The sequence below is a fragment of the Ictidomys tridecemlineatus genome, chromosome 10 (assembly GCF_052094955.1).
Source record: "Ictidomys tridecemlineatus isolate mIctTri1 chromosome 10, mIctTri1.hap1, whole genome shotgun sequence".
Classification (NCBI taxonomy): domain Eukaryota; kingdom Metazoa; phylum Chordata; class Mammalia; order Rodentia; family Sciuridae; genus Ictidomys; species Ictidomys tridecemlineatus.
The window spans coordinates 55947471-55969391 of NC_135486.1; the positions used below are offsets into that span (position 1 = coordinate 55947471).

Sequence of the window (21921 nt, forward strand, 5' to 3'; positions counted from 1 at the left end):
ATGGAGAAAGACTGAATGCTTTTTTAAGGAAAAGTTGTTTGCCGTGCTGGAAATTTAAATCAATACAATAAGTCAAGAGAAAGGAAGAAAATATGTACACATCAGAAAGAAAGCAGTAAATCTGTCTTTATTTGTAGACAGTATGATTATGTGGGAAATCTGTTGGAATCTACCAAAAGCTACTGAGGTTTAATCCAGGGTTTCTTGATACAAAGTATATACAAGTTTGCAGAATATAAAAATAAATGTGATTTCATACAGTAGCAATAGACAATCAAGAGGAAAATACATATAAATATCACTTTCAGTGGCAAAAGAAATATAAGGTAATTAATATCTTTTGCAAAAGATATGAAAAACTTTCATAGTGAAAACTGACAAATACTGTTGAGAGAACTTAAAAATGACTTAAATAAATGCAGAGCTTTATTGTCAATATTTATGGATTAGAAGAATCGATATATTTGTCAGTTATCTCTAAATTGATACATAAATTCACCAATCCTAATCAAGATCTATTTTGCAAAAATTAACAGATTGATTCTAAAATGAATATGGAAATACAAGATCTGAAAGTAGACAAAATGACTTTGACATCTATAATAAAGTTTGAGCACCTACACTTCCTGACTTCAAACTCCACATTTAGTCATAGTAATCAAAGCAGTTTGTTATTGGCATAAAGGTGGGCAAAGAGATCAAGGCAACAGAATTGAGAATCTGGAAATAGACCTACACCTGTATGGTCAGTTGCCTATCGATGAAAGTACAAAGACAGTTCAATTTATTGAACATTCATATTTTTAAAAATTTGCACCAAGTATAAAATTAACTGAAAATGGATCATAGCCCTAATGTAAAACTTCTACAGAAAAACATACAAGAAACTGAATAATTGCGATGTACAGAGATTTCTTAGATAAAAACAAAAACATGATTCATAAGGAAAAATTGTAAATCAGACTTCATCAAAATGAAGAACTTAATTTTCCTCAAAAGCATTATAAAGAGAATGAAAGGAAAAACCACAAACTAGAAGAATAGTTGTAAATCAAAAATGTGGTAAAAGGACATGCATGTGGGTATGTAAAGAACTCTGGAGATCTGATGACAAGAAAAATAGCTAAATAGTAGAATACTTAACCCAAAGAAGAAATAAAATTATGAAAAATGCTAAGCATCATTTTCCAATAAGGAAATGTAAATTTAAAATCACAATGAAGCCTGTAATCTCAACAACTTAGGAGGCTAAGGCAGGAGGATTCTACAATCCTCAAGGACAGCCTCAGCAACTTAGTGAGACCTTGTCTCAAAATTTAAAAAATTTAAAAAGAGATGGGGATGTGGCTCAGTGTCTAAGTGCCCCTGCGTTCAATCCCTGGTGCCAGACACACACACAGTGATGTACCACCACATATTAGAATGTTTAATATTGAAAAGGTTTTACCAAACCATTTTTGGTAAGAACACAGAGCAACTATAACACTAACATACTGTTGGCATTAATGTAAAATGGTACAGCCACTTGGAGAAATAGTTGGATAGTTTCTTAAAAAGTCAAATGTACACCTGCTGTAAGACCCAGCCATTTTACCCCTTGATATTTGTCCAAAATTAATTTAAATGCCTATACAAAGACTTGGACATAAAGCTTCATAGCAGTTTTATTTGTAATAACCCCAAACTGGAAGCAACCCAGATGTCCATCAACAGGTGAATGGATAAATTGTGTTATATATATACAGTGGGATATTACCCAGAAATAAGATGGGTAAATCCTTGATACATGTGGTAATATGGATGAATGGCATAGTATCATATTAAATGATAAGAATACAAGGAGTACATCTTATATGATTCTGTTTATAAAAATTCTAGAAAATACAAATCTATCATGACAGATCTTATCAGTCATTGCCTGAAGAGGGATTGAATAGAGGATACAACTGCACAGGGGACAAAAAGACATTTGCAAGTGATGGACATGTTCACTATCATGATTGTGATGACAGTTTCATGGGTATTTAGGTATGTCAATATAAATTGTGTGTTCTTTGTATGTGCTAATTATAGTGTTGTTAATTATGCCTAAGAACTGTTTTTTTTTTTTTGAAGTCCCAGCCATCATAGAACTTGTGTTTTATTGGGAGTGTGGTGTGATGATGAAGGTAGACAAATGTATGTATGTGTGTATAGGTGTACATATATAGGTGTATCAGCTGTTGAAATGGTTTTTGAAGGAAATTAGAGCACATATAGGTGTATCAGCTGTTGAAATGGTTTTTGAAGGAAATTAGAGCAGTGTGAGATAGAAGGTAATGGAGAGAGTATTGGATATGTATAATAAGGAAAGTCCTTGCTAGTAACTTCACATTTGTACAGACCATTACGCTCCTTCGTACTCTTTTTGAAACTATGATTCAGCTTTTTAAAGGTGATCATCTAAAAGGGCAGTAGTTTTCCCCTAATTTGAAGGCAGATTTAGGTTTTTTACCTCAGAAGGATGGAGATGTTAAGGATGGTCAGAGTTGTGTAAAACCTAGTTCCACTGCCCATTTCAGCCAAAAGAATGTACTGTTGTTATCTTTAGAATGCAATAATGAAGATCTCTTTGGTGCACATTCTTAGAATGGTGAGTTAGAAGGACTCATTCTCCCAATCAGCAGCTTGGTCTCCCAGTTTCCTGCCAGGTAGAGGAAACTACCCCTCAGTTTTCTAAAAAGAAAACCAGAACTTCTCAAGTGTGTATTGCCTGTGTTCTTGTGTGCATATATGTTATGCTGGTGAAGAGAATACACCAATTTATGAATGGAAAAAGTAAGGTTTCTATCAGTGGAGTGGCCCGATTGCTAATGTCCAGTCATCTTAACAAAATAGCTAGAAGGAAATGTGTTCTGAGGGGTTGAAGGATGCTGAAAGAAGAGCCATATTGTTCTTAGTAGTCATTGTAGCTAATGAATAGAACCTGAATTTGGTTCCATCCCCAAAAGAGTGCTTGCTAAAAATGAGACCTTAGAATACTTTTGTACTGTGGGCAAACAGAGAAAAAGTGTTAAAAAGATTCAAAATGCTTTGTAACATGTGCTATAAACTGAAATGTGGTTCTCTATTTTGAAAACATGCTTTTAACTCCGCTCATCTCCCAATTTTTCAAAAAAGTAATCTGTCTAGAGAATAATTTAAAAGCTTTTGTCTTTTTATTTAATATAAAATTGGTGACAGTGAGAGTGGGAAAACAATGATCTAAAGCTAATTTGTGTATTTGTTTCTATAAATTTTTTTATAAAACATCCTAATTTCTGTCATTCTTGTTTGCCATTTTCCTATTGCTATGAGAATCGTATTCTGTCCTGAATTGTATTCTGTGCTTATCAGAGCATACAGTGTGACTCCAGGCTGTGGAATTAGGCATCCTGTGTTTCAAAACTAAAATAATCTTTAAGCATTCCCTGTTTCCAAGAGTCAGAGCCCTGAGAAGTAGGAACCCTGTGACAGCCCAGCTACCTCCTGGCCTGTGGAGGTTCAAGTGGATCTGGCTTTTATAACCTTCAACAGCCTGTGTGTTTTTTGTTTTTCCCACTCCTATGCCTGCTGCAGGACCCACTGAGCCCAGCTCTGTCAGTCCTAAAGAAGTTACTCTGAATATCTTTTTTGGCACTGTTCCCTTTGAGTATCCAGTAAAAGCTATGAGCAGAATTTTACATCTAACTTCTAGGGCTACATGAGTCCTTAGTCCAGGCCAAGGGCAGGGATAAATGCCTCTCTCAAATATGCAGAGTTCTTTATGAAGTTCAGCACACTACCCGTGACATAGTGAAAACTGTATTGTCATATTTTTAATACTGACCTCTTTAGACAAGCACATAGAGGAGAGGAAAGAAAAGCCACAATGTTATGCTTTGCACATACGTTTTTTAACAACAACAAAAATAGGAAATCTTTTTCAGTATCTTCCTCCCACCCTATTTTATAGGTCCTTGTTGTTCTGTTTCACATAATCTCTCAAATTTTTATACAGAACAGCCAAGAACTCACCGTTCTGTCTTCAGACTATTAATGGGGAAGCCACACACCCTATCTGTGACTCAGTCTTTTGTATTGTTCCTTCTACTATTTGCTCTCTAATTTTATCCTTGAAATCAATTTTGCTAAATTGAACTTAGTTAACAATACTCACTCTTTCTTCCTTTTCTTCTTGCAGCTTGTACCTCCTTTTAAGCCTCAAGTAACATCTGAGACAGATACCAGATATTTTGATGAAGAATTCACAGCTCAGACTATTACAATAACACCACCTGAAAAATGTAAGTAAATTTAGAAGGTAACTGATAACAGTCTAAAATTATTAAAGAAAATAGATATTTTTAAAAGATCATTTGGTTTGTTTTTGTTGTCATTGTTGTTTTGGCTGGGAATTGAATTCAGGGGTACTTTACCATTAAGCTATACCCCTAGATACCCCTAGTCTCCTAGTCTTTTTTATTTTTTAATTTTGAGACAGGGTTTTGCTAAATTGCTCAGGCTAGCTCAAACTTGGAAACCTCCTGCCTCAACTTCCCAAATTAACTGGTATTGCAGTCTTGCACCACCATGCCCTGGTTCATTTGATTATTTCAAGACCAGATTCCATAGTGACTTTTATTCTTTTTCATTTAAGATTGTGGAGTTCCCTTTGTGTAAATACCAAAGGTGGCTGCAAGAAAAGCTTTTCTGAGAAGGAAAAATGACATGTATAATTATTGTAAATGAAATTACAGACTGATTAGCCCTTCCTCACTATTCTCCAGTAGATTCTTTTTGACATCACCTGGAAGGATTCTATAGCCTCCATTTCTAAGACCTTTCTCATTCACATGCCACATTCAAAATTGTGTCAATTCTAATCTGGCCATTATTTAATGGTGAGACACTCCTTCTAAATTATCATTCTCTTAAGCAGTAATATCTGTGAAGACATAATTTAGTTTGCTATTAATTTTTATACACATAAATTATATTTTATATTTCTTAAACGGTATGTTCATGTACCACCACAAATTATTCCACATACATTAGAGTATGCTCCACACTTTGAGAAACACCATAAATAACTGGACTTTAATTAAAGGAAAGCTTACCAGATATAACTTGAAAACCTTTTCATGTTGACAAAGGTCTGTCTGTTATTTATTTAGGAATAAGGGTAGGATTGATTGTCAGGGTGATATTTGAATAGCTAAAAAAATTCTTCAAGGAACACAACTTAGGCTCACACAGTGACATCATGTTCATGTTTTTTTCCTTGTCCTCTGTTCCCCACATTCTCCTCTTCTGTTAGTTGCTAGTGCTCATGTACACTGAATGCCCGTTAGAGGCAAAGACTAAAGTGAAATTCTGTTCCAGCAATGGTCATAATCAACTGATGTTAGTCTTGAAAGACAAAGTAGGAGTCATTTGGGCCCAAACTTCTAATCTGGAGTTCATAACCTGGCAACAAGGAGACTGTGAGCACCCTAAGATGAAAGATATAATTATGTGTGCATGTGCACTTCTTTATTCTTTCTTTAGATTTTTAAGAAGTTAAGAACCTCTAAACTTTTTTTAAAAGTGAAGAAGTTGGAATGCAGAGAGAAATTGAGCTACTTAAGGCCTTTAGTTAGTGTCAGTCACAGCCAGAGCAGAGCTTACTAACTTGGCTGATGCCAAGGTTAAGTTATAAAATATTAGCATGCAGAAGTGGGCTCTGAGTGCCATTAGAATTTTAGTATCACTAAGAGCTAAAGACAATGTTAGAAAAAAGTCTGTGGAATCATGGGCAAGTAACTTACAGGCCATCTGAATAGAAATAATGGGACATCTTTGGTCTCTGGCCCCAGAATGGAATGTGGCAATATAATTGTTCAAAATGCTGGGCAACATCACTGAGTTGTTGGAGCAACCCATGGACAATTACCAATATAGAGCATTTGCTAAGTCCCATCATTTGGATATAACCCTAATTGAATTAGATCATCATTCCTCAACCTAATCCTTCCAGTGGTTCCCATTGCACTGTATATCCAAATTACTCACCCTGGCTCACACAGCCCTGTCAGATCTGGGCCTTCTACCTCTCAGGCCTCTTTTTATTTTATCTTCCCGCGCAGTCCCCATGATCCAGCCATACCTGGAATATGCCACAGTTCACTATGCCCTGGGACTTTGGTCTTTTATAGTTCTTTCTGCCTAGGATGCTCTGTGTCCCAGATATTTGCATGAATGGCTACTTCTTGTAAGAAAACTTACATTACTTCATCAGAAATCTACCTTTAACCTTTCAGTACAAGGAACAGGCTTCCTGACCCTACCCCCTGACACTCTTATTCTCTACATTGACACCTTCACTTGCTATTAATTTTCTGATTAATTTTGTTGTTATTGTTTTCTATTTATGCCACTGGGACACAGTAGCTCTGAGAGGAAGGATCTAGTGTCTCTTAATCATTGCTTGCCCCAGCTCCTGGCTAGAAGCCTGGCCCTAGTGTAAGTACTCAATGAATACTTACGAGAGGTGTGAATTCACAGACTGTGGCAACGGGCTGGGGGGCCTTGGACCCAGAGCTGTTGCCCATGGGAGCTTGGCTTGCTTCCCCACTCCATATCCACAGTGGGCATTGGGATAGGAAGGTCTTGACATGTCCATGGCTTCAGCCTCTTTGAGACTGGTTCCTTTCTTAAACAGGGCTTTTGGCATTTGTGGACACTTTTTCAGGACAGTTAAATATATTATTTTGGATGTCATAGAAATAGGTGGGCTCTGTAAATGCAAAATCATGAATAGATATTTTATTTCTGAAATTTAAAAGTGAAAGTTTGGGAGACAAGTGAAGATGAAAAAACCCTGGGCTCAGACCTGAGGAACCATCTTGTGTTCTATCTTTACTAGCTCTAGGATGTGACAGGTCATTTTGTCTTCTGGAAAAAATAAGTAGAGAAATAAATGGTCTCTAGGAGTCCTGTGTTTGCTATGTGCCTGAGAAACCATCTCTTTAAGAAAGAGACTTCTCTAAGTGTGAATAACCCCTAATTTTGATTTACTCAGTCACTAGATTAACCAGTCTATAGTGTTACTTTTTCTGTTTTCTTCTACCTGAAGAGTGACAATAGGCCAATACAATAAACAGGTAGCTAAAGGGGATAATGGTGAGTGAAGGGCTGTGGGGAAGAGACTGACTAAAGTAGGATGCTAGGGAATATAAGGCTACAAAGACCACAACAAAAGTTGAAAAATCTACCAAGTTACAAATAAGTTAAATAAAAATGGTTATCAAGACCTTCATAGCTAGTCAGTTGTTATTTCATTTTTGCCTTGAATTTTAAAGCCCTTGCTGTCAAAGAACAGAAAATCTGAACAATTCATCTTATCTGCTTTATCCTGAACTCCAAGCACTTGTGGCAGTTGTCCTGATGAGAATTTGTCACTTGTGTGCATTTTATTGTTGTTTCTAGAACTTCTGAAATGAGATTAAAATATTAGAAGGTACCTTAAGGCCCTCAGCAGTGTTTTTCTAGAACATAATTTGAACCTAGTTCCTCAGCTTGATTAAATGATGATACAATATGAAAGCCAACAAGAGTGTTTTTCCTGATTTGTCATGTTTTATCACTAAGCACCTCTTTTCTGAAAGGAATATATGTCATCTCAGATGTGGGTCATGCTAAATAAGCTTCAGTGTCTTTGAGGGATTTTAGATTTGTTTCTACACTGAGACAGAGACAGGAAGCCCATACATTATACTAATCTCCATGATGGATATCAGCCCCCTGCAAGGCCTATGGAAGCCTGTCTTTTGTGGATATCAGAAGTAGGGTGAGGTTCTGGACAATACAGAACAGGAGCCCAGCAGTATCCCCCATAGTCCAGGCAGGTAGAGCACAGTAGATTTGTGGGTTCACTCTTCTATTAAGAACCTGTAGGGATGATGGAAGATGAAAGTGCTCTGTAGAGTGCACTTCTGCACAACAGGCACACATGTGTTTGCAGGCCCTCTCCTGTTACCCAGAACTGACCAGTCATGCCTCCCCTGGCTCCCTATAGGAAAGGATGGCCTTAAGGACTGATAGCTATAGTCTCAGGTTCTACTAGAACTAGAGCAATGTTTTTAGTTTGATAATCCCTGGATCTATCCTGCATTCCCTTAAGGGACAGATAAAAGGAGTCAGTGAAACCCAAACTGGGATCACATTTGAATATAATCTGTTCTTTGGGCAGCTCTGAATAGTGGCACAGGTAAGAAATTCTGGCAGCTCTAACAGCTGGCATACACTGAGGTTTTGTTCATGAAAGTCCACAGCAGTACGGTTGGTCAGCAACTGTCTTCCCACTTGCCATCTTGCTTCTATAAAAAAAGAATGAAGTTATTTTCCAGAACAAATCAGCAGTTAAGAAAGGCAAAATGTTCCATTTTCTGCAAACAACTGCAGTAACATGCCAGATTGTCCTCACTAGTGTTAATTAATTGAACAGATTTTGGAATGTGTTGTCTTTTGTTACATCCATTAATGGTCCTCTGCCTTCCTCTTACAAAAAAAAAGAAATTCTTTGAGATTTGGTCACTTTTACTGCTATATAATTTGTTAAATGCTCTAAGAAAATTGGGGACCTGGTGCACCTTGGATCCAGGGATCCAGAAATTGTTGAGTTGATCATCCTGTTTTCTTTTTCCAGATGTGTGTTTGTTTATTTAGTTCATGTTCATCATTATTGTTGTACCTGTGGAGGTCCTTTTGTAGCAGTAAACTCAGACGATTTATTGTCCCTTCCCCCACCTCACTCATACTACAGTCCCACCTGCCCCAGTAGCACTGAGGGCCCAAGAGATGCCCCTGCCTTCCTTTCCAAGCTGATGCCCAGTTGGGCCATGATCAGATAGTCAACCTTCACTGTTACCAATTCTGAGAAAACAGAAGGGAGCAGGAGTGATCAAGTGATCAGTGGATTTAAAGAATATCAAGATATAGAACCCCCAAAGATAATCTGTGAAATTTTCAATTTTGTTGCTGAAGTGACAGAAGGAAAACTGTCTTAATTCTCAGCTTACATCCAGCAAAAATTCATCCTCCAAAAGGAAATGCAGTACCTGCCCATGAGGAGTACCTGCATAATCCAATGCTGAACCTTGCCAGCCTAAGATGAGGCCTGGTCATAGCACAGGGAGCCAGGGAAGCCTTTGCCCTTCACTGGCTGAGGGGGATAAGCTCCAAACTTACCCACACATGGTGTCCAGGGCTCACTGCACATTTGCTGAGTGTAGAAACACCCAGGAAAACAAAGCTGTTAGTGGGAAAAACTGTTTCTTTGAAATGTGATTGTCACATGTCAGTGTCTGAACACTTAATTAAGATTTCAGCTGCTTTTTCTTGAGAGTTTTTATATTGTGCAACTCAGTAGTAGATATGTCATCGTTCCCCAGATCCTCCTAGATTTCATGCAGCAGAAAATATTGCTGAAGGTGTTTGATCAGAAAGATGCACATGATTTGATTGGTACTGAACCAAAATTTTATAGAGATAGAGGTTTCCCTAAGCCTGAGCACTATCTGGAAATGCTGGCAGTCCGTTTGCAGAGCAAGGCCCTCAGAGTTCATGTCCCACACAGAAGAAGGAGCCACACATACTGCCTTAAATTTTGATTCTGCCAGTTGATTATACAGTTAATATTTTTGTGGTACATTAGAAGTTACAAATTTTCGTTACTACCAAGTTGGATCCATTTCTGAGAATCTTCTGCATTAGTAACAAACTACAGAAAACAAGACCAGGGAGAAAAGAAAAAACAGAGCAGAGATGTTTGTTCTTCAGATGAAGGCAAAGTGCCGTTTTTGGTGGGGTGACAGGATCAGTGTGCACTACATTAAGTCTGGCCTCTCTTCTTGCTCTCCTTATATGAAGTTGGTATTCCCTGGAGAGGCTGGAAAGTAAAAAGAATTGGTAATGTACCTCTGATATAGATTTGAAGAAATAGAGTTATTTTGCTTGAAGAAAAAGCTTTTGATTTTGATTAATTGTAAGACAGCATACAATTAAATGAGCTTAGAATGGAGCAGGGGAGACTTTAAATGGAGCACTTTCCCCAGTGGACAGACGGTGAGCTCAGGGACCACAGGAACTTTGTTCTGAACTCCCTCCATGGGGTCTGCATGGTGCTCAGCACCAAACAGTTTCACAGGGATTGTGTGTTGGCTGAGTAACAAAGTGTATGGCCACATCCAAGGAAGAGCTTCCTACTAGTGTAGGATTGTAATCAAACAGCAGTTATGGGAAGAGGAGGTGTGATCATTTGTGATCTTGTAAATACAAGAGAACAGGAGGAGCAGCTTAACTAACGTAAGCAGCCTTCTTTGATGACTTTTAAACCTTTTCTCCTGATCCATTTTCTGGTGAATTAGGCCTTAGATACTGCCATCTTTTCCTCTTTTTCTTTGTTTCAGTCTTTTATTCTAGTTTAAAACTTTAGCATAGGAAAATTGAGAACAGTGAGTTAAGGCAGATGTTAGATATTGAATAAAACTGCATATGAAGCTTTATTTTGCAATCACACTTAAGTACCAGAAAGAAAAAATGTGAACACTTGAAGACATGATAATGGATCCTTTATAGATATTTTGGGTGCTGTATAATTCGTTGGCTTCTGTAATTTGGACATACATGATTTTATAAAATAAAAGGTTATTAAAGATTATTCCTTTACAAATTCTGTTTTCTTCAGTGGTAGTTTTTTCTTTTTTCTTTTATTTTCAGTTTCATTGAGTCATGAGATTTTGATGCCTTGGAGATGATTTTATAGTATTATTTCTGCACAGACCATGAGTTTATAAAAATTGGGTAATTTTTAAAATATAATTACTGTATGTTTTAGTGATAAACATAAGTTTATGGGAGCTCTTGTCCCTGTTAGTCCTTCTTATGTTAGAAGTTAAAAAACATAGACCAGAAATAATGTTGCAAAAAATAAATGTGAAATTAAGACAGCTGTTTCCTGCCTGCAGATGACGAGGATGGTATGGACTGCATGGACAATGAGAGGCGGCCACATTTCCCTCAGTTCTCCTACTCTGCAAGTGGACGAGAATAAGTCTTTCATTCTGCAACTTCACTGTCATCGTAGATTTTATTACTGAAAATGATTCCTGGGCATCATCACCAGTCCTAGCTCTTACAGATAGCAGGGGCTTCTCCGACATCCCAGACCAGCCAAGGGTCTTCACCCCTCGCCATCTTTCACTCACATGAAAACACGTATATACACAAACACACTCCAGTTTTTGTTTTTGCATGAAATTGTATCTCAGTCTAAGGTCTCATGCTGTTGCTGCTACTGTCTTACTATTATAGCAACTTTAAGAAGTAATTTTACAATCTTTGGAAGTCATGAGCCCACCATTGTTCATTTGTGCACCAGTTGTCATCTTTTAATCTATTAGTTTTTGTTTTTCCCCAGCATTGAAGGCTAAATGAGATACACTGATTCTAGGTACATTTTTTAACTTTCTAGAAGATAAATCAAAAACTAATTAGACTAAGAAGAATCTAGTTTATATTTCAAAACAAGCAATTGTGGAAGGATGGTATGTGCATATGCACAAATTTAGTCAAGGATGTCCAATCAGTGCATAAAGTAAGTCTGTATTCACTAAGGTTTGGCTGGAATTTATTAGGAAGCACTTGAGAGAGGAGTAACTATTTTATATACATATATATATATATGTATGTATGTATACACACATATGTATATATACACATATATACATATATGTATGTGTATATATGTGTGTGTGTGTGTGTGTGTATATATATATATATATATATATGTATATATTTTTTTAAATTCTTGTTGGATACTACAGAGGAAGCCTGGTATCACACATGGACATCCAGACTTCATGGGCAATCATAGGCAAATGGACATTGTTCTACCAAGAAATGAAGCATATGCACAAAATCAAAGTCACTTAAATGGTCTCATGATACACTTTGTGCCAGAGGGCATTTTTCCCTGTGCTCGGCAACCCTTTTTTCTTCTTGATATTTATCACCTCTGATGGCTGAAGAATGTAGACAGGTATAATGATCCTGCTTTCACCAAAATTTGTATACCAAGGTAAACAAGTGTTTGCCTTATTAGTTTTAATTTTTTACTTTCAGTTCTAGGTGAATTAGCTTTTTCTCAGATGTTACAACTTTGAATGTCCTTTTATGGTTTTGTTTATATTGCAGTAGTATTTATTTTTTAGTGATGAGAATTGTATGTCATGTTAGCAAATGCAGCTCCAACTTACATGAAATAGACTTACTGCGGTTTCTTTTGACCCATGTGCAAGAAATATACACATCCATGAGAATCATGCACTTTTCCTCCTATGTAAAAAAAAAATTGATAAGGTTCTGAAATTGTACAGATTGATTAGAATTTGGCTTTGGGAGAAGAGATGCTATCATTTAACCCCGTGGTGCTGAAAATTTTAAAAAATCCCCAAATGTCTATGCCCAAGGGGTTAATGAAACAAATAGATATTGATGTTTTCTCACTTGAGAACTGAAATGTTAGGATGGCCTGGTAGCATAACATAATGAAGAAAATTGAGACCTGAATGATGATAAAGAAATGAACTTTACTTTGAAAAATGAACATATTGCAAGTATTTATGAAGTAGGCAGTAAAGGATAAGAACCTGGTGTGTTTATTCTGATCAAGGTACATTTATCACTGAATTAAGCCATCAGGGAAAACAAAATGAAACAAAAAAGAACACCTCTAGCTTTTCTTTTTCTGTAAATACTCATGTCTCCAAATCCCAACATTTTTCACTGAGAGGAGACATGTATGCAAACCTCATCTTTCTCCTTCATTAATGATGATCTTCAGATTAAACCCTTTGGTGCTAGGAGCTGACATTTTCCAAAGCAGCCTATGAAGTCCAAGGGCAGGGTCCCTTCTTACAGCAAGTGGGAGGGCATCCCACCCCATGGAGTGATTATGGAAATGTGTTCTAGATAAACTGACAGCTCCCAAATGGAAGACTACAGCATGACGTAGTATTATGATTGCATTGTATGAAAGAGCAAGTGACTTTCTAAGTAGGATGAATCATGTTCATATGCAGATGTCTTAGCCTCACGACGCTGGAAGTGTGGATTTATAGCTCTTAAGCCACTGCTGGCGGTGGGTGGGCCACTGGGACTGATGGGGTTAAAGGGCATTCTACTAAGGCAGCTAAGACATATTCAGACATAGATTTTATCCTAATTTTTCATATTTCTACTTGAGTCAAGTTCATACTTAATATTAAGTAGGAAGTTACAGTAAGTAGTAGTTCATTCTTATTTACATCTGTAGCTTAATTATTTTTTTTTCTACTGGGAATTATATTGAATGTTCCACATTGAAAAGAAAGTAGACCAGAAGGTTTGTCCTTTAAGTTGTCTTGCATCCAATATATAAGAAAGAAACAGGTGAGAGGAAAAGAAGGAAGCTGAAACTAGCTGATGTTCAGAGCATTTGCTGCTTCAGAGAGAAAGTATGACACTGTACACTAAGCACATAGCTTTTGTTTTGTTTTTTTCTCCCCCAAATCTTAACATGATTTCCATGACATTGGCCAAGGATACTTCCTAAAGATTAATGACGGCTCTGATAGTGTTCCAGGCTGGCCACTGCTCTCACAGCTGGCCCTCAGTCTTCAGCCATGTGCAGGGCTCAGTCATCCCCTTCTTGGCTCCCTCAGTGTCAAACGAGGTGTATTCTTGACTTTGATTTCTAGGATCCCTTCCTTTTACTCCCAGATCTCAAGTCAGCTGGCATGGAGGCATGATGAAACACAGAAAGGTGTACAGAGGGAGATGATGAAACTTCCCTGTGTTGCCCATAGTTGTAGTTTGGGATTCTGGCAGGCAGGACAGCCTGACACCTAAAATCATCCTGTTGGAATACAATTCCAACTTTGTGAACTCCAGCTCATACTGTCATGAAGTTGACCCCGTGTCATAATGCAGCCATCTTGGAGGAAATTGGCTACTTCTGCTTGGATTGTTGGCAGGGTTGCTCACAGCTTTGCTTTCTATACTAATTACATAGCATTATTCCAGTATTGTTTTCCATTTCCTGTACCTGATTTCCGGCTTCTTAAAGCTGACTGTTCTTGCAGGGGCCACTTGCTTCTCCTAGAGTACAAAAGTAAGGGCCTTCCTTACTAACTGCAGGGTCTATATACTACACCTCAATGTACACACTTTGCTGCTACCGTTTGTACTGTCTACAGTAGAATTTCCTTATCTTGCTCCTGGTAGTGCATTACAGGCAAGCATGAAATGTAAAGTATTTATTTAAATAAAAAGAAAACCTCTAAATTGGTAATTGAATTACCTCCCTGTAGCTTTATAGTTTGTGACATTTCTTGACCTTGCTAGTTCTTTCATTAGATCCGCGCAAGATCTAGTCATCTGGTTAAGGATTTTAAGCAGACGCAACTATGAACCCAAGAAACTGTATTACTATTACTGTTGGTCATACTAAAACTGTTTATTTCCTTAAGGATATGACCCACAAGGATGTGAAATAACTACAAGAAACTGTTTTTGTACACTGTACATCCTTAGTATTTTTACACGTATATGATAGGGATGCACATTATTTTCCTTCGTACAGACAGCTTAAATAAAGCACTATGTCAATCTGCTACTTCTCTGTTTGTTGTTGTTGGATGTGGTTCTGTAATCTCAGAAAATTAATATTCTTTTCTGAAAGAAAAATATAATAGCCCCCCACCTGGTATTAACCTACTCTTTATAAGATGTGACAGGAAACTATGTAAATTCCTCTTATCTCTAAACACAACACAGGGAATTATCTTTCCTTCAGTAAGATGGCAATAGTGCGGTTGTATAAACTTTGATGAAGGCTTCCAAAGGGGAGATGCTGGCCTTTCAGCACTGGGTTTACGACAGACCTGTGAAGCCAGGGGTGGAAGAGGGCCAGGCCATGGGGATTTATTCAGACCCTGATAATCTTCACAATAAATGGTTTGAATTTGAATTTTTAGGGAGTGTAGTTCATCAGTAATGTCTTCCTGATAATGTACTGCTCTGCATACTACTTTCTTAGGAGTGTAATCTTAGTACTTCATGGCAATTAATGAACTTAGATGTGGGTCCTAGATGGGTAGGATGGCTGGACTACAATCTGGTTTATGTTTAATCATTGCAGATGGAGCCTTTTTCTGATTTTACCTCATAAAACTACTATTGTAGAACTTGGCTTTGCTCCTGTGACTCAGCCAGAGAGAGGAAAAGCTTAGGGTCCAGAGTCAGGCATGTAGGTGTATGTCACACAGCCAAATTTGGGGGCATTCTTACATGTGCTCTTCTCTCAGAGTCACTGAGGTTGATGGATCCAGGAGGCTGAGATAAAGTGACCTCTAACATTCTTTAAAGGTGCTATTTTTAGAACATTGTATAATTTATTCATGGTATACCTAAAACAGAATTAAGGACAGTTAAAATATCTTATGTGACAGCCTTTATGTCTAGCACATTTGATGAAATCAAACACTCTGAATAGAAATACTGCTGTTTCAAGTTTGAGCCTTTGACACACTCCAGAGATGAGAGTGGTCGCTCTGTATGGACCATGCCACCACCTCCAAAGCCTAATCCACACAAATTCTGAGTGGCAAGGCTGGGCATCTAGTACTATCCGATCTGTGATGATGCTGATGATGGGTTGCTGGCCAGGGAGAACAGCAGGTCAGGGGCTTGTCCCAACTGTAGACTCAGTGTCCATTTTTATTCCTTTCAAACATTTGAGGGCTTGACTGTGTATAGTAGAAATACTATTTTAGGCCAAAAATAATGATCTGTGTACACATATTTGATATACTCTAAGACATTTTCTAATTTCTCTAGGTACATTTATAGGCTCAAATACTGCTATTGAAGGAAAAAAATCTGACACCACCGAGCCAAAGATGCTTTTCTTTTTGTCAGTTTTTGTTGTTTACAGAATGGAAAGAGTAAGGCACAGTGCTTCCTGGTGTCTCCTGAATGTGCACATATTAATAAGATGACAAATAATGGATGCTGATTAAAAGCAAAGAAAGATGAAGGATGATACATATCAGGAAAAGGAAAAGAAAAATGGCAGGAAAAGTCTGGTCCTAAACACATCTGGCCTAGTTAAAATATGTGCCTTTTTGGTGTTTTGTGTTCATTACTACAAGGTAAAAAGGAAACATTACAATTTAAGTCTTTAAAAAAGGTCATTTATTGAAATTCCTATGTATAACCTAGTGTATTTAAAATTAGCATATTTAAAAATAGTAACTTCAAGCCATTTCTGAGAACACATACCAGGAGTCTCCTCATCCAGGTTCAGACTTCAATCCTAGCCAGTTCCTAATGCAGGGACAAAAAACGTAGCATGAGGACCAGCCCCAGTGCAGTCCGAGGTGGTATTACCCTGGGAAGGTGCGGTGTGTTGTGGCATATTAAATACAAATCAGATGAATGTAAATATCTCTTTGTAAACCATTTATTTCACTCTGTTTCATCCAGGTCAGCAATCAGATTGTGGCATGCTGGGTAACTGGAAAAAAATGATAATAAAAAGTAAGTTTAAATAGATCATGTTCCTCAATGTGATTTGTCTTCTCATTTGCTGGTTTAGTCACTGTTTATTACTAAATTTCTAGAGAAAAAATTTTCTGTTGGTAAAAATGAGAAAATTACATATTACCAGTTGATGAAACCTTTCCATCTTATCCTGACCACAGATCAAATCCCTTGTTGCATATGAATATAAGTTTAACAATTTTATTTTAATGTTTTCAATCTAAAAGCCATCTTTACTACAGAACATTGTGCCTCCGAATAAGGATATCTGATGTTAGGACATGTCCAGAAAGCCATCTCTCTCCCTCTCTGGTTGTATTTGTGCTAAAATTGATCCCACATTACAGTGGACAAAGGATGAAAAACAGTGTGAACCAAGAGCCCCTAAGAAATTCTTGAAGCAGTACAAGCTGAATCCTTCCATTTTTAGATACAGACAGTTTATTGCAATGTATAGAAGCATTTTTGCATGGAAACCTCCCACATGCTGGAAAAGGGAATCTGGGGTATTGTGGTCTCTTGGTTTTAAACAAGGGCATTAAACATTTCAAAACCACTTCATGTAAATTGGAAGGAGAACCACAAAGTTAGTACTGTCACCTGCCTCTGCTGATATGGCTGTTCACATTAGTTTAAACCATACCAAGAAATAGCCTCAGAAAGCACTAAATGATTACCTTGAACAAAACCTTGAATCTCCACTGTGCCCTAAGTGGTGAGGTAACAACACAGTCCTGCCTCCAGGAGTGTGAAATCCAGGTGTTTTCCAAATCCCAGTTTACACTTCAAAAGGTGCATGGTAATGCAGTGCAGAGCCATGGGCCCAGCCTGGTCTCTGTAAAGGGGAACATCTCAAAGAAACAGAAGTGGACCAGCATGTCCAGAATTCAAGGGATATCTCTGTCAATCATGATTAAGTGTTGGGGATCTCCAAGTTGATTTACAGTGAGATCAAAATCAGAATTTACCCAAGGGAAATATAAGAAACTCATGTCTTGCATTTTTTTTAAAAGCAAGAAAGGTTGTGTTTACATTTCACATAGATTTCGCAATGTATGAGATGCTGATGATGACTTTTAATAAGTAGGAGGATCTCCACACAAGGCAGAGGCCCATGTGCAGACAGGCTGCACAGGATTTGCAGGTATGGCACAGAAGGAGGCCTCCCTCTGCCCACCAAAGTGAGCTGGTGTTATGATTGATGCACACGCCAAGTTAGGGGGGATGGTGGTGGGCGGGTCCTCTTAGGCTTCCTGAGCCCTTCCGCTGAGGGGGCCACCAGGAGTCTACCGTGCCCCAAACCCTACTATTGCAGAGGGGCTCCCTTCTTTTCTTGGCAGCACACAGCCTGCCACAGACTCCATCTGACCATAGCCAGCCAGTGCCTCTACCTAGAGCTGATTTCCTACCAGTGGGGCTTGAATGACCCTCCCTGCTTTGTGGCTTAGCCAAGAAAGGCAGTGCCTGGTGGCTTGGATACCTCCACACAGTGGCTTATTTCCTAACTTTACAAATTCTACAATGACTTTAAAACTAGGATAGCATAACCCACTGGCATATTTGAAAAGAAAAATATGAATTAACTGGGTACAAAGCACACTTCACCCCATACACCCAATACAGAACATGGTGAAAACCTGAAGTAGAAATAAAATTGTTGTAGAATTTTTATTTTTTTTTCAACTAAGCCCCAGAAAACTGGGATCACTTCTCATAACAAGCCTTCGTAATGCCCGTGGGCTCCAGGCGCACCTAGTAATTCATCATCAGCTGATCTGTCCCCTGAAGCCACTCAGACTGCTCTGCTGAAACCGGTGGCTGCCTGCTGCCTGCCATGGCTGCAAAAGGCAACAGATGTGAGGTCCTCAACAGGAGCACGCGGACATCGACCTGAACTTCTCCCCCTGGAGCAAACCGGCTGTCCCTGTCATCATGTTTTACATTTCATCTGGTTTGGTGGGAAGCCCATATTCAGACTCACTTTCACATTATAGCACTTCCTGTTCACAGGAAGTGCCTACAGCGGGCTGGACCCCTAATAAGCTCTCTAGTTTGTATTTGCTAAGTGAATAATTCACCTTGTCATGTCACTGTTTTATCCGCTGAAGGCAGCACTCTGTATCATCCTGTTTGCTGAACCCTCTGTGACACTTTTCAGGGTTCCCCCTCATCCTGCACTTCTCTGGTGCCATCTGAGGCAGAAGTTCCTCCCACAACCAGCTTCTCTGCCACCCTTTCTGAGGGTGCTAGTAATGCATGTTTCCAGAGCTGGTTCTCCTGTCCACACCATGTGATTAGGGTCTCACTGTCCTGGAGACAGCTGTGTGGGCCTGTAGGAATTGAGCCAGTCAGAACTGTGGCGGCGTAAGCTCCCAGCCACTGTCTTCCTGTCGTCCTGCTTTTCAGCTTGCCATGAAGGCTCTTGCTGTGCCCCTCCAGGGTATGAGGCCACATCTGCAGGGGTCTGTGGCTGCCTCTGTATCAGAGGTGAGCACCAGGGCCTTGGCAGCTGCTCTCTGAAATACTGCCTGCAGGCAATAGAAGCGCCTATCTGCAGGCCCACCACTGCTAACCCATTCATTGGAATCTCTTCTCATTTTAAATCCTCAGAGCTTCCTCTCCACACAACAGCCTGACTTCCTGCCTAATTTATTTCTTAAGTTTGACTTTAGAGTTTAAAAAGTGGGTTGCTCTGAGCGATTTGAATTGATCCCCAGGCAACCATGCTACAGGGTACCCCCCCACCCCAGCCTTTACTGTTGCTTTATTTCCAAGCTGGCCTGAAAGGGCAGTGGTGGCAGCCAGGGAGGTGCTTAAGGAAGCACACCGTGCTCAGCCTTCCCTAGGCTGCCACTTGAATCTCTTCTCTGGGCTTCTCTGCCACAGCCTTTCAGCAGCCCCTCCAAAGGCAACATCCCTGCACCCCACAACTTCTTGCTCCCTGCTTTGCACTCTATTGTTTGTACACTCTCTGTGTGACCAGGTCAAAATGGGCCTGTTCCCTATGCCTCTGGAAATTAAGCATTGATTTTTATTTTTAATTTTTAGGATTTCTAGTTGAAGATGGACAAATACCTTTATCTTATTTATTTTTATGTGGTACCAAAGATTGAACCTAGTACCTCACATCAGCTATAACCCCAGCCCCTAGCCAACTGTTTTTAACTAGAGCTCCTTCTGGGCATTTCTAAGCTTGCCCTGAACTGACAACCCCAGGGCAGCTCCAGCTCCTGCCTCTATGTGGCCAAGGGCTGGGGCTTGGGTCCTGCTGCTGCTCCGGGCTCTAGCCCTCCCCTCCTTACCCTTTGGGACACCCAACTTGGGCCACCCAGGTCACTCAAGAAGAAGTTCAGAGGTTCCTTTCCCTATCCTTTCATTTCCCAGTCCCATTCACTCCATCTCTGTGGCCTTTACTCTTCTATTTGTACAAAAAGGATATTAAAATGATTTGTCTCAAAAGGCCCCTTTAAGCCTACTAATCCTGTTGTTGTCATAGTCATCTGCTCTAAACTGAGTAACATTAAACCTCCCTCTAAAAGGGAAGCCGAGTTGTTTTTTGTTTTGTTTTATTTTGTTTTGTTTTTTGCCAGAATCAAGTGACATGGAAGCTAAACAATTTGTTTTCCTGAAGTGGTGGAGAACACACTCCTTTGAATCCAGGACTATGACCTCCAAGTCCAGACTCTACTACTGGGCTCTATCCCATGCAGATTAGTGGAGGAACAGCAGAACAACCACTCTGCTGTTTATGGAATTCAGAAGGGCCAATTTGGAGGGCCACCTGGCATCAGCCAGACATATGAGCACTGGGTGCCATCCATTTGTCGGAGAGAAAAGTGTCCTCACCTGTGCTCTGCAGAATTTAGAGGAAATGCAATGCTCTATAGCAGGATGGCTCACTGCTTTACCAACCCAGTGGCACTGGGCTCTCAGGTCCCTGCAGTTCAGCCTCCATAGCACAAATAATCCTAGCACTTGCTGAGAGGTCCATGCCTCCTAGCTGGGCTCTGCAGAGCCTTTCTGGGAATCTAGCTATTGCTGGCTGCAAAACAGGGCAGGGGTTCACAACAAGGTTAGCAGGGGCCTGCATTCACCCTTCCCTCACAGCCATGTGGCAGCAGCCAGAGCTCAAGGCCTGTTTCCTTTGATGGTGGGTCTCCAAGAAAGGCACCAAACTGTAGGTTCCAGAACAATCAAAAGGCAGATGCAGGAAAGACTGTCTTGCAGACAGGGCAGCACTTTCTATAAAATAGCATCTTGGGATGGACTTGGGACTTGTGGTATGACAGGCAGGCAACCCCACACAGGCCAGGGATGCCTGTGCATACATAGAAGGGGTCAGCGTTGGGGCCTGACATCCACTGTGTTGTCCCCTTCCAGAGCAACTTCCACAGTGTGTGGGATCTGAGTTTGTCATCTTCCAGCTCTCTTGAGTCTTGTAAGTCAAGAGCACTTTCTCTGAGCACAGGCAGGTGTTTGTGTTTTATGTGAACCATGTTTCCATGGTAAATAGATTTTAAGAATTCCCAGAGGACAGACAGTGTCACCAACAGCAGAGAGTGGAGCCTCTGGCTGCCTCATGTTTGAAAGCGTTAAAAATGAAGACAACATTGACATTTGGGGTTGTAATGTGACGGAATTACAGTCTTTTAAAGGCAAGAACCACTTATCTACGCTACATGTAATATTCAGTGTTTTGTTCACTTGTCTAATTGGATTAAAATATTTAGCTCCCTTTAAAATCTTGATTGTGAATTTATATTGCAAAATGTAATGTCTGACTCAGGAAGCAATAAGTGGAACAAATGCATCTGAAGCAACATAAAATTTAACTTATTTTTCTTCCATGATTATTATTCTGAAAGAATTCTTGGACAAAGTGAACTGTTAACAGAAGAGCAAGCCTGACTTAAATGAAACCCTGTGTGCCTTTCAGTGTGATTTATGCTCAGTGGAGAAGACAAAGTTAAACTGTTACTCTTGGGGAAGTTTCTGCAAGGGTCACAAGACCCTCAGGTTAGAAATATAGCAACCGGGGTCTTATGTCACTCTTTAAAAACACTCAGGCAGCAGGGAGTTAATGACATTTTAGCTGCATATGTTCAAGTTTATTTAAAAAAATATGCAAGTCACTTTGGTTGACAGTGTCTTGTACACAGTTTTGAAAGAATCAGGGCAAACTTTAACAGAGTCAGTTTTTATTTGAAAAATATTTTCTGGGAATGTATCAGTGTTTATTTTTGAGACTGACAATTCGGGTGAAAATCAGGATAAAAACAAAAAAACAACAATTTGGTT

The 21921-nt window shown here is 39.3% G+C and overlaps 2 protein-coding genes across 26 annotated transcripts in view; one reads left to right on the forward strand and one right to left on the reverse strand.

Moving 5' to 3' along the window:
* Akt3 (AKT serine/threonine kinase 3) overlaps window positions 1-14695 on the forward strand; it is a 267691-nt gene extending 252996 nt beyond the window's left edge. For all 12 annotated transcript variants that reach the window (XM_078022976.1, XM_078022977.1, XM_078022982.1 and 9 more), the window contains 2 exons: window positions 4202-4304; window positions 11007-14695. In XM_078022976.1, the coding sequence (XP_077879102.1) occupies window positions 4202-4304; window positions 11007-11092 (189 nt within the window). In that variant the 3' untranslated portion in view covers window positions 11093-14695. The remainder of the gene's footprint in view (window positions 1-4201; window positions 4305-11006) is intronic.
* Window positions 14696-16258: 1563 nt separating this feature from the next.
* Sdccag8 (SHH signaling and ciliogenesis regulator SDCCAG8) overlaps window positions 16259-21921 on the reverse strand; it is a 232880-nt gene continuing 227217 nt past the window's right edge. For all 14 annotated transcript variants that reach the window (XM_040277165.2, XM_021727202.3, XM_078022972.1 and 11 more), the window contains one exon: window positions 16259-16597. Coding sequence is in view for 3 of the 14 variants with exons in the window: in XM_021727194.3 (XP_021582869.1) it covers window positions 16568-16597 (30 nt within the window). In the remaining 11 variants the exon portion in view is untranslated. The remainder of the gene's footprint in view (window positions 16598-21921) is intronic.